This window comes from Opisthocomus hoazin, chromosome Z, assembly GCF_030867145.1.
Source record: "Opisthocomus hoazin isolate bOpiHoa1 chromosome Z, bOpiHoa1.hap1, whole genome shotgun sequence".
Taxonomy (NCBI): Eukaryota; Metazoa; Chordata; class Aves; order Opisthocomiformes; family Opisthocomidae; genus Opisthocomus; species Opisthocomus hoazin.
Window position 1 is genome coordinate 55,345,607 of NC_134454.1, and position 12,961 is coordinate 55,358,567.

The 12,961-nt window shown below is 42.0% G+C and overlaps 1 protein-coding gene across 4 annotated transcripts in view; it reads left to right on the forward strand.

The window, feature by feature from the left end:
- The window catches only part of PCSK5 (proprotein convertase subtilisin/kexin type 5), a 260,034-nt gene that overhangs the window by 66,294 nt on the left and 180,779 nt on the right, over positions 1 to 12,961 (forward strand). For all 4 annotated transcript variants that reach the window (XM_075447030.1, XM_075447031.1, XM_075447032.1 and 1 more), the window contains exons 4-5: positions 4,309 to 4,452; positions 6,714 to 6,790. In XM_075447030.1, the coding sequence (XP_075303145.1) occupies positions 4,309 to 4,452; positions 6,714 to 6,790 (221 nt within the window). The remainder of the gene's footprint in view (positions 1 to 4,308; positions 4,453 to 6,713; positions 6,791 to 12,961) is intronic.

Genomic DNA, 12,961 nt, shown 5'->3' on the forward strand with positions numbered 1-12,961 from the left:
GTAATGTTTTCCTAAATGAGATCCGAGACCTGCCAACTCATTCAATAGATCTTTAAAATTGTGTCATTCTGATTATCATGTGTTTCTCTATATCCCCTTAGATATTGACAAGATCTTGTTAAAGAACTCCTTGTAACTCAAAAACTACAGGAAACTAGTGCAAGGTACCTCGTGAAGGCTTACAGAGCGCACAATATGCCATTTCTGAGAAACGTCATGTCACAGGATAAGAAACTTCTGTTTCTACACTGTTTTTATAGACTGACAGGCATTACAAAAGACAGAACAGAATTTTGTAGTCATTATTCTTTTAATTTTATTTTAACCTCTGGAATTCCAAAATATTTTGACCATCGACATGATTGGTGATTTCTCAGTTTAAATGTTCAGTTTTGTTATTGATCCCTAAATGGATACACCAAGCCTTCAACCACAAAAATTAGTGCAGCAGACAAGAAACATTAAGGTAATTATAATGATCATAAGCTAGTTTTCAGAGCGAATTTCACAAAATAGCTGAGAGAATCCAGGCCCATGATACTGAAAACATCATGCAAACATGAAACAAGAAAACCTTTCTAATGTTATGTCTGCTTGTTAATTGCACAAAGGCAGGCTTCCAAATTGTCTGTCCAAAGGTGTCTGATTCTTTAGTCTGTTTATGCTCATAAGCATTGAATTTCAAATATGAGAAAAGTTCAATATCTGCAATTTTTCTTACTGTAGCCCTCTTCCTTCCTACTTATACTTCAAGAGTCTGTCAAACTTGCAGATGGTTTCTATTAAATACTAATGGTGGTATCATTAACATTGTACAATTAAACAGTCCAAAGAAAAACATCATCCTTTGAATGCCTTTTAAAAATCTCAATAAAATTACTCCATGTAACTGGGCAACAGGTTATTTATTCCTTTAGAAGGTATCCTCCAGGCAATAGAGGAAAAAAATCTATGTTGAAAAAGTGCTGTCTTACTGCAGTTGTCTAGTCGTGGTACTAATACAGGATATTTCTGAATTACATTATCTGCTTGGAGAGGGGAAAATTCTTTAGACTAACCTACTTTATGCTATTTCATTTAAAATTCAAAAAACAACAGTTCAAGGATTAACAGATAGGATAAAACCACAGTTTCTGTATATTATCATGAGAAAGTTTGGTTTTATTCTAAAAATAGAGAAGTGGAAAAGTAGATTGAAAATGACCTATAAAATTCAGTACTTGCCCATAGATATAAAATTGAATCACTGTGAATCACATAATTTTCATCATCATGACATGTTTTATTATTTTTTATTTGGGTAACACTGTAAATTGATACAGTCCTTCCAAATTAATTTAAAAAAACAGCCCTCTGCTAAGAAGCTGATAATGTAATTTGGATAGGTGGTAAAGAAGCAGCACATGGTTAAAGAAAAATTATAGAATGGAACCAGTAGCGGAAAATTCCTTACAAGCAGTGTTTTTGAAGGGAAGAAGAATTTAACGAGACAGGAAAGACTGCAAGTGAAACTAATAGATGGCATCTTAGATGCTGTTTGATGTGAAACAGCGTATCGATTCCATATTATATAGTATTTGAACACTATTTTCACTCCAAGATTTAAAGTGTTCCTGATAAAAGCCAAATCTGACTGCTTTGAAGGGAAAGTGCACAATTTGATTAATCTGGAGAAAATCAGAACCTAATATGGGGGAAGCTATAGTTTGTGGTTAAAATACAAGAATCTGAGATCAGATGTTGAACCAAACAAAACTGGAATTTAAGTGGTAAAAGACAGTGTTGGAAGGGAAGAACAAGGCTAGGAGCAGGGAGAGAGGAGTGTAGATAAAGAATTGAGAGAAGGAAGACGAGTAAGGAATAGGGGTGAAAAGACAACAAATATGCTATTTTTAGTAGGACTTTAGAAGAAGTTATGTATTGTAACCATAAGAACTTAAGCCTTCATCTGCTGTTGAACTCCTCCCACTTGGATGCTTCTTTGCTGCCTTTGCATTTTGTATCCGTATGTTGCATATGCTGTGTTCCAAAGTTGTAAGTGGGCACGAAGTTATGCTTTAGCCCTGGAATTTCTTTATGCAGAAAGATTTTGTTTAGACTAGCTTTCTGCCCAATCTTGGAACAGAGAAAGATAATTTGAATATCAATTTGATCACCACAAAAGCGGAAGTTCAGGTAACGTAAGTGAGGGCAACTCACTGTGCCAACGTCATTAAGGGAAAAAGCAGTGATCTTCTGGCAGAGAGCCAAAGAGCTTGTAAGGGAATGGGGATTAAAAAATTTATACGCTTGCTCAGCCTGAGTGGTTTGACTGGCATGGAAGCAAAACAACAAGCTCATCCCCTAGGAAGAGAGGACAAAACAGTCAGCAAAGCAGCCAAAGGGTCATTTGGCATTTCAGAGAAGGGGACAAAGGGGCAGTGTAATGGCCTGGTACATTTGACTGGAGGTCAGAGCCAGGAATCCTGATTACCCATTGCAGCTGTCTCTTGGGTTTACTCTGTGGCTGGAGCCTGGTGCTTTCACCTTTTTGTCTCCTTGTCTTCACAGCAGCAAAATGTGAATGGTGATATTAATAGCATTTGCAAGTATTTCCTGATGCTTAATTCAGTAGCACGTTTGAACAATGCAAAGGCACCTAGAAACATTGCACATTTTTCATCCCCTTGTTTGTACAGTAGAAAGCCTCATGTACAACCATTACTATCAGTGTACAGATGGCAAGTTTAGACTGTAATTAGTTTTATAAAGCGAGCAGCAAGAGTGTTTCCAAGCAATACACAGAACAAAAGCATTAAGCGTGCCCTATACATTCCTTGGAACTGGTCTCTGAAGTCCTTCAAGCTCCATTGTGTGTGGATGGATAGACAGAGAGGAACAGATATTTGCAGATACAAGGGAAAGACCGTGAGAGAGACTTTATGCTATGTATACATATATAGTGCCTAGTAATATAATCTTGCTTTAGTAACAGCAGATGACCACTCTTCAGTCCTCTGTTTTGTGAATGACTGTACAGAGCAGTAAACTGGAGAAAAAGGAGGAGGAGAATTAAGATTTAAAACTAAGCTGTTTGTACCCAGTATGGCTAACAGTTGTTCAGTGTGCTTACGTTCAAGAGGAGAGGGATGGACTAAGCTGAGGCGGATTGCATCCCTCTGAGTATATTTATACTCCTTACAAACTGTGGAGTGCCAAAACGTGAGGCTGAAGTGGGGGCACCAGGCAGTGGGGTAGGGAGTGAGGTGGAGCATGCTTGTGTGGCTACTGTTGCTATGATACAAGTTTCTTTTTTAATTTGTTTTTCCTTCCTCCCACCCTTTGCTTCTCCCCTTCCCTGTACCCCCCCTTTTTTTTTTCTTTTTTCTTCTGCCTATTGCTCTGTCTGAGCCTGAAGGAGTTGGAGGAAAGCAGTGCCAATGAGGGGCTCTAGAACTCACTTCACAGGGGAGGGCTCTGTGTGTGGGTTAGGGAGTCAGTAACAGGGCATATGAATACCCAAGGGTCATGTTTCATTGCCATGGCAAGACAGATTTCTTCACATGAGCTGGGTGCATTCATGTCAAGGAAGAGGCTTTCACTTTTAATGTACCCTAAACTTTCTTTCTCCAACACACTGGACTTGATTCCTCAGCTGTACCCCAGGCTGCTCTCAATCTAGCTATCTACAATTCATCAGACACCTTAAGCTGCAAGTTTTTCAGGGTGTTGTTTTGGTTACAGGTTCTTAACTGCTGCTCATCTCCTGCTGATATTGCACAAAACCTGCCAAAAGCCTTCTTTTGTGGATAGAAATGAATCTGGATTAGTTTCCAGACATTCTGTCAAGGAATTGTACAGCACATAAGCTCCAAAAAGCAAGGGTTTTTTTTCCATGACCGTTTCTGTACAGGCGTTTGTCTACTTTTATCCACATATGGTTTGTTTTTCGGAAAAAAATTAAATAATTCAAATGTACATTTCAAATGAGTGTGCTTAACAGCCAGGAATAGTTGCTTTGTTTTACACATGGCTTCTAGTGGTTCAATATGACTGGACGTTTGGCTTTTCTGTTGCTTAGCATGAAGTGTAATAAGAAAGAGAAATAAGGAGGAAGCAGGACTAGCAATTTTCATTGAACTTGACATTTATTTTTTTAATTGTGTTTAATCTAAATGAAGGTGTTGGTCTTACATAGTTGCTATTCAAATCAATATGCTCATGTGCTGATTTAAATGATAATGTTAATGTAAGTAGGTTAATATCTCAGCCCCACACTGCTCACTAGTCTGCAACATCCAACATCTTTATCTCCTCCTCTCTCCCCAGCACTGCAGTGATAACACCCACCATTGCCAGTCAGATATGAATATAGTAGGTGCTTGGAAGAGAGGTTACACTGGAAAGAACGTTGTGGTCACCATCCTGGATGACGGCATTGAAAGAAACCATCCAGACTTGATGCAGAATTATGTGAGTGTCCACAGGAGTCCAGATTTTCTGCTTTATTATTACCCCAGATAAATTTGCTGCTACTGGAAAGATGGAGGGAGGGGGGAGGGAAGGTTTCCTTCAAATATTAACACCAATGGAAGGACAGAAGACAGCTTTTGGTGATCTGTATTGTTTTAGCTAAAACTATGTTCCATCTGAATCTGTTTAATGTTTGGATGTCACTTGTAGCTGAATTTCTGAAGGACTGGAATCAATCATCAAATGCTTTTTCTCTTTTCTGTAATTATTTTGCTTAATATCCTCACATTCTCAGAACTTAGAAATGAAATACACTGCTTTTCAGTTAATGCATGCAGCTGAAGTCCATTCTTGGCCAATGCAGTTAGCTAGCGAGACAGTAGCTTTTCTCAAAGACTAATTTTAGGCATATCCTTCCATGTATTTATTTTTAAAGCCATTTATCTTACTGCTAGAAATAATGTTAAAGGAAAAGGACATGACTTGTTATGATTCATTCAGTTAAAAACAGGTGTAGAAGATTTTGGGGTCTTTCTAGTAAATCTCTCTTATCTCCAGTGAGTCCCCTCAATTTGTAATAGAGCTGTGTCATTTGTTTTCCTTGTCCTATGTCTCGTGTCACCTCAGGAGGTTTCTGATTGCTTGTGGTTCATCACTTTTAAGTGATTGGTTTAATATACCTTGGAGGGTTGTATAACGTGAGGAGAAGCTCCTTCTCTAGTGGGTGACGTCTTCTGTTAGTGTCAGAGTTTGAGGCTGTTCAGAGCATCAGGGCTTTGCTGGAGTGATTAGTCCTGTGCTTTGGTAGTAGGCATTACCGGAAAGCACATGACCTTGAGGACCTTATCTTTCTCTGAAATAAAGCATACAAAGTGTACATTCACGTGAGGTAAGAAAACAAACAAATAACAAACAAACAAACAAATATCTTTGGATTGAGCCAGACTGGTGAAGGTGACCAGCGCAAGGCATGAGTATACCTTCAGTCCTATTAGAGACGTAGATCTTGTAAAAGAGCCCTGCTTTTTGCCAGCAAATGTACGATCTTGACATAGCATTGAAGAAAATAAGGTGACAAAAACATTTTTAACAACCCATCAGAAGCTACAGTCGTGTCCACAGTTTAGAGCCGTTTATCTTAAATTAGCCATACTTACATCCGTATCCTTCCCCATGCTGCATATGGAACTCAGCTTTGAAATACATGAGGAGGACTGCACAAACACAAGTGACAGGCAATTGCCCTATTTGTCAATGTATGCTTGATCCTAATGCATGCCACATCTTTCATTTTAATCTCTTTAAGTTATTTAAACAAACCAAATATGATTTTACATCCTCAGTGAATGACCTGGATTGTGTCATAAGTCACCTCATCCCAATACTGTCCTTCCACTGAATTTAAAGCAGCTATTTATTTATACCACCTCCTCTCCCCTTTCCTCACGCCAGCAAGGAATTCCCCCAAAACAGTACACATTGCTTGTTTGATGACAGATGCCTTCTATAGGTCAGATTATTACTGGTGTGGCTGCAAACAGGAATATTTGAGGTGGATGTGGTAACTGGTTTTGAACAAAGAGATTAAAAAGAGCTGCTTGCCATGTCAACACACCACATGCTACCACATCGATTAATGGGAGCCATACAAACCAGCAACTATTTACTCTATGAACTATTTTCAGCTGTAAGAATCCTGGTAATTGTAAAATATGGACCAAAAATAAGGAGATACCTTGCAAATACTTGAAACAGTTACACTCCCAGGGAAGTGGGAATGCAGTGTATGTTGCATTTCAAGCTGTATTTTTATAACAATGTTCTTAAAAAAATGGTGTTATTCTTATTGCTTGAAACTGTGAAATTTCAGTCATCATTTAGCAGATAACTTCTTGAATCTTGAAACACTTAGCAAAACCTCGATTTTGAGAATGAACTTTCTTAACTTCCAAAAGTTTCTCAGAAGAAATGTAGTCTTCTGGTTAAATGAAACACCACTTTCTATTTCCTCTCTGACCTGGAACTATGCTTTTTCAGCGCATTTGATATCCTTCTCCTTTTTCCAAAAATAAAATAAAATACGTAAATCTCATAATTATTAAATATATAATTCTTTCCTAAAACATGCAACCATCATAAAACCATGGGAATGTTAGTTAACCTAATTACTCTCTTGTGGGAACCTGCTGAAGAATGTATAGGCCACATGAGTCAATGGCTAATTAATGAGAAACTGGTTTTCTTTCTTCTGTTGGCTACAGGATTCACAGGCCAGTTTTGATGTCAATGGAAATGATTTTGACCCTATGCCTCGATATGATGCCAGCAACGAGAACAAGTAAGGCGCTATGACATTCATGACGTTTTCGATCTAGTTCATCAAGTAGAAAGTATCAGCTCTGCTATGAAATTCTAGGAAACTTGATTCCTTATAAAGTAGCATGATTTGCATTTAAATCTTTGTGAAATATATGTTTATGTCTCTTCCATGCACACTGCATAACAATCTTTGAAAGCATTTCAAATTTCGGAGCCATCCGAAAACACATAAAAATTAGTTTGACAGTTCTGGGCATGTGAAATTAACCATTTTCAATCCCTTTGAGATGCAGAATATAAGAAGTGACTCCTACTTTTCTCAGATATCATCTCATTGGAGGGTTACTGTGTGTGACAACTGTCTTGGTTGCTGACTGTCTTGAAGCTTATAGGCTTTGTGTATTGCAGACAAGTTAATGGAAATTCTTTTTTTTTCTAATAATGTCTTTTAAAGTGATGAAGGTTTTACATGTAGAGGTTGAATAGAAACCCTATAAACCTAGAAGTGGCAATTCTGCCAGGCTATAATATCTGTGTCACATGATTGGTTGGCTGTATCTCCATGAATGACATATTTCTCCTTCAGAGCTCTGCTTGCTGCTATTTGTCATTCCAGCTCTACTCTTTGGATGTGCTGTGGTGAAGGTTGGGGGTGACAGCGGGAGGGACAACTCACCTCAAGAAGTGGGCCACCTTTCTGCCCCATGGGTATTTGAGGGCAATTATTTGTTGGCAATATTTTTTTAACAAAGTACTTCGCAGGAAGAAATATATTTCTGTGGAATTACATGAATTAGAGGAAGGAAAATCCTACTAGTTGTCAACATGCTGATCATGCATTTTGTTTTCTTGAGGTTTGAGTTTTTTGGTTTCTTTTATTGTGGAAAGCATTTAGTATCGTTTGCTTGCAGAAAAGAGCTGCAAGAGCTTAAACTTCTTCCTTTACACACAACTGAAATGGTTTTGGGTTTGTGTTGTCTCTTCCCTGCAATCCCACAAACTTTATTCATAAGAACGCAACAGGTGCAAGCTGGGAGTCAGCAGAAAAACTTAACATTTGTTTGACTGGAGAAATCAGTTGGAGCAGTCTTGGATCGCACTTTGATAGGAGAATCCTCTAATGCTCAACACCTGCTTCATAACAGCAGGGAACCATGTGTGGACAGGCTGCAGAAGAGGACCTCTCTATGCATAGCTGCCTGTTACATACAGATCCACTCGTCTTACAGGGAATCTCATGGAGCTGTCATAACTATTTTCAGCCATAGGTGAAATAACTGAAAACTGAGGTGAATTCTGGCAAAGACATGTTTGGTCAGTCAGCCTGATCCTGCCTGGTAGGCTGAGATGAGAAATATGTAACGATTTAGCTCTTAGAAGCTATATAAAGAAATGTACATGCACACACACACATCTTATTTGTGATGACTAGAAATACTGTGTAACACAGAAACATATTATGTTGGTATTAATTTGGATAATAATAACATTTTATTAATTTGGGACTGCAATCTTGGCATGTATTCTCATTCAATTGTTCTTACTTGATGCTGTTTACGTGCTGCAAGATACTTTTGTCTAGAAACAAATACAAGCAAGAGCTGTTTCTTTCCCTTTTGCCTATTAAGCATATCTTTCTCATCCTATTTTCATACAGAAGCTCAGTTTACTGAGTCGTATCTGGCTCTACTGCACTAGAAATCTCCTAAAGCAAGAGCACCATGAGAGAATAAAAAGAGAAATTCAGTAAAACTCTTTGTTTTGAAATGTGTAAAGATTTTCCACATGCATGCTTGTTTAAGCAAAAAGAAAACACTGATGTGGAACAAATGGTAGATGGACCCGGTTGCTGCATTGCCTCAGTTAAGTTAGTGACAAGCCGAGAATTTCAGAGGTAGGTGCTGGTACAAAATATGCTAATACTACACTGAAGTTGTTAGGAGATATCCTCAAGACACACGTTCATTGAAAGAGACAAATGAATAAAAGTCTATTAATTCTTACTCTTTCCAAAGCTTTCTATTTTTCTTACAGTTGAGGGATCTTATGTGCGATTGTTATCTCAGTTTTAGACATGTCCTGTCACTAGTGTAGAAAGGTCGGAATCAGCAAATGTGCTATAAATTCTTGGTAGCTAATAAAAGAAATATTTGGTTTGGCTTATGACACGTCTTAGGACTACAAGCAAGTTTATAAATATGCTAGTTACCTGGAAAGAGAGTAGGAACGTAGGAACATAAATTCTTACAGCCCAGAGTATGTAGGCATTGCCACTCAGCATGCTGCAACAACTAATGTGTATGACTGACCGCTTCAGCATCAGCCCTAGCTTTGAAATAGGTGTCTATATTATAGCCCCATACAGAGTATTGGAAGAGCAAAACTGCGGCTGCACGATCACCACAAAAGGGTGGTCATCCCCATCCTTAAGTCATGTTTACTCTTTCCTCCTTTCCCCAGCCTTTGTGCCGCTCTCCAGAGTGAATCACGCTGAAAACCGTGCAGCCAGCAACAGCAACAACAAATTGCATTTTCAGCAAAGTCAGACAGGTACCTCACTTAGCTCAGCTTGAGGTCATAGGAGAGTGAGACAGGCATAAGCAGGCAAAGTGAAGCATGACCTGAACTTCTCACTGGCAATGATCTCATTGGAATCATGGAGACACGGTGGAGCAGCTCGCATGGCTGGAATGCTGTAATGGATGGCTACACACTCTTTCGGAAAGACAGGCCAACAAGGGGAGGTGGTGGAGTTGCTCTGTATGTGAAGGAGCAACTGGAACGTATTGAGCTCTGCCTGGGGGCAGATGAACAACGAGTCGAGACCTTATGGGTTAGAATTAAGGTACAGGCTCACATGGGCGACACTGTTGTCGGTGTGCACTAAGGCCACCTGACCAGGAGGAAGTTGTTGAGGCCTTCTACATGCAGCTGAAAGTAGCCTCACAGTCACAGGCCCTGGTTCTCATGGGGGACTTCAACCACCCTGACATCAGCTGGGAAGACCATACAGCCAGGCACACACAGTCCAGGAGGTTCCTGCAGAACATTAATCATAACTTTCTGATGCAAGTGGTGGAGGAGCCAAGGAGGAGAGGCTCTTTGCTGGACCTTGTACTAACGAACAAAGAGCGACTGGCTGAGGCTGTGAAGGTTAGGGGTACCCTTGGCTGCAGTGACCATGAAGGGTTTTAGGTTCAAGATCCTGCATGGAGGAAGCAGAGTGATAAGTACAATCAAAACCTTGGACTTCAGGAGAGCTAACTTTGGCCTCTTCAGGGACCTACTTGGAGAAATCCCATGGGTCAGGGCTCTATAAGGTACGGGGGTCCAAGAGAGCTGGCAGCTGTTTAAACATCACTTCCTCCATGCTCAAGATAGGTGCATCCCCCTGAGCAAGAAACCTGCGAAGGAGGCAGGAGACCCGCATGTTTAAACAAGATGCTTCTAGCAAAACTCAAATGGAAGAGAAAGTCTATGGAATGTGGAAAGAAGGACAGGCCAGTTGGGAGGAGTACAGGAATGTTGTCAGAGCATGCAACGATGCAACAAGGAAGACTAAGGTCCACCTGGAGTTAAATCTGGCAAGGGATGTGAAAGACAGCAAGAAGGGCTGCTTCAAGTACATCAGCAGCAAACGGAAGACTAGGGACAATGTGGGGCGGCTGCTGAACGAGGTGGGTGCCCTGGTGACAGAGGATATGGAGAAGGCAGAGTTACTGAATGCTTTGTTTGCTTCAGTCTTTAAGGTGGCCCTCAGGTATCCCAGGCCCTGGAGGTAAGAGTGGAATCCTGCAGAACAGGTGACCTTACCTTAGTTGAGCAGGATTGTTGAGAGGTCATTTCAGCAACCTGGACTCCCATAAGTCCATGGGCCCCGATGGAAAGCACCCACAAGTGCTGAGAGAGCTGGCAGATGTTGTTGCTGAGCCACTCTCCATCATCTTTGAAAGGTCCTGGAGGACAGGAGAGGTGCCTGAGGACTGGAGAAAAGCCAGCGTCACTCCAATCTTCAAAAAGGGCAAGAAGGAGGACCCAAGGAACTACAGGGCAGTCAACCTCACCTCCATCTCTGGAAGGATGATGGAGTAGCTCATTCTGGAGGTCATCATTAAGCAAGTGGAAGAAGAGAAGGTTATCAGGAGTAGTAAACATGGATTCACCAAGGGGAATGCTTGACCAACGTGATATCTTTCTACAATGGCATAACTGGCTGGGGAGGTCAGGGGAGAGCAGTGGATGTTGTCTGCCTCGACTTCAGCAAGGCTTTCGACACTGTCTCCCATAGCATCCTCATAGGCAAGCTCAGGAAGCGTGGGCTGGAGGAGTGGACACTGATGTGGACTGAGAACTGGCTGAATGGCAGAACTCAGAGGGTTGTCATCAGCAGAACTGAGTCTAGTTGGAGGCCTGTAACTAGTGGTGTCCCCCAGGGGTCAGTACTTGGCCCAGTCTTGTTCAGCTTATTCATCAGTGACCTCGATGAAGAGTTAGAGTGTACCCTCAGCAAATTTGCTGATGACACAAAGCTGGAGGAGTGGCTGATACACCAGAAGGCTGTGCTGCCATTCAGCGTGACCTGGACAGGCTGGAGAGTTGGGCAGAGAGGAACCTGATGAAGTTCAACAAGGGCAAGTGCAGGGTCCTGCACCTGGGGAGGAACAACCCCATGCATCAGTACAGGCTTGGGGTGGACCTGCTAGAGAGCAGCTCTGCGGAGAGGGACCTGGGTGTCCTGGTGGACGACAGGTTAACCATGAGCCAGCAGTGTGCCCATGTTGCCAAGAAGGCCAATGGGATCCTGGGGTGCATTAGGAGGAGTGTGGCCAGCCAGTCGAGGGAGGTTCTCCTCCCCCTCTACTCTGCCCTAGTGAGGCCCCATCTGGAGTACTGCTTCCAGTTCTGGGCTCCCCACTTCAAGAAAGATGGGGAACTACTGGAGAGAGAGTCCAGCGGAGTTTTACAAGGATGATGAGGGGACTGGAGCATCTCTCCTGCAAGAAAAGGCTGAGGGAGCTGGGCTTGTTTAGCCTGAAGAAGAGAAGGCTGCGAGGGGACCTTATAAATGCCTACAAATATCTTAACGGTGGTGTCAGGAGGACGGGGCCAGACTCTTTTCAGTGGTGCCCAGTGACAGGACAAGGGGTAATGGGCACAAACTGAAGCATAGGAAGTTCCATGTAAGCATGAGAAAGAACTTCGTCACTCTGAGGGTGACGGAGCACTGGAACTTGCTGCCCAGGGAGGTTGTGGAGTCTCCTTCTCTGGAGATATTCAAGACCCGCGGGGACAAGGTTCGGTGCAGCCTGCTGTAGGTGACCCTGTTTTGGCAGGGGGTTTGGACTAGATGACCCACAGAGGTCCCTTCCAACCCCTACCATTCTGTGTAATGCCAGTTTCCATGAACTAAAGTGACTGTATGACAGTGCCCAAGTGCCTACAGCTGTTGTCCACAAAACGGAGTGTGATGGACAGGCAGTTGCCAGTAGTGGCCTCCAAGGAGTTATGAGAAAAGATGTGACAGTCAGCCTCGCCCCCTGCAAGCACTGCTCACCTGAGCTGCCAGCTTGCATCAAAGCACGTCCCTCTCTCCTGCTGTCTACCACCTTCTGTCCCCACATACTTCGGGGGCATATCCTGACTCATCTGTTTTAAGATGCTCCTCTCCTTGAAGTTGTGGCATGGCAAGGCTACACTTGGAGGCCTCCTGGATTAGGTGCACTTTCAGGGATTCAACCTTTTTGGTGCTGTGAGACCCACGTACCTCCAGCTGTTAATCACAGCTGAGTCTGTTTCTTTGTCTCGGTACTGAAGCCATTACTTTCTTACAAAGCATGTCCAGAGAAGGGAGGCTGCTTTCTGTTTTGTTGCTAGTTAGAGTTTTATATGCGATATAAAAGTGAACCAATGAATTTCTCTCCTAGTGCTGATGGATTTGAGTTTTCATACCCAGCCTCTCTGGTGAATACTCACTGCCCAACTGCTAAGGTCCTGCCGTGAGATGTGATGGTGGGAGGGTAGATACTGTGCTGTACTGAGTTTCATCGGTGTTATCAGGAGGTACTGCGTCAGTATAGTCTTAGGTTTTGGACACAGAGAATACACGAAGCATGCTTTCAGTGTAAGATTACTTGGCAGCCTAACTTCTGCTTAGAGGCTCAGTATTTCCAATTAGCAGATACACTGAGCC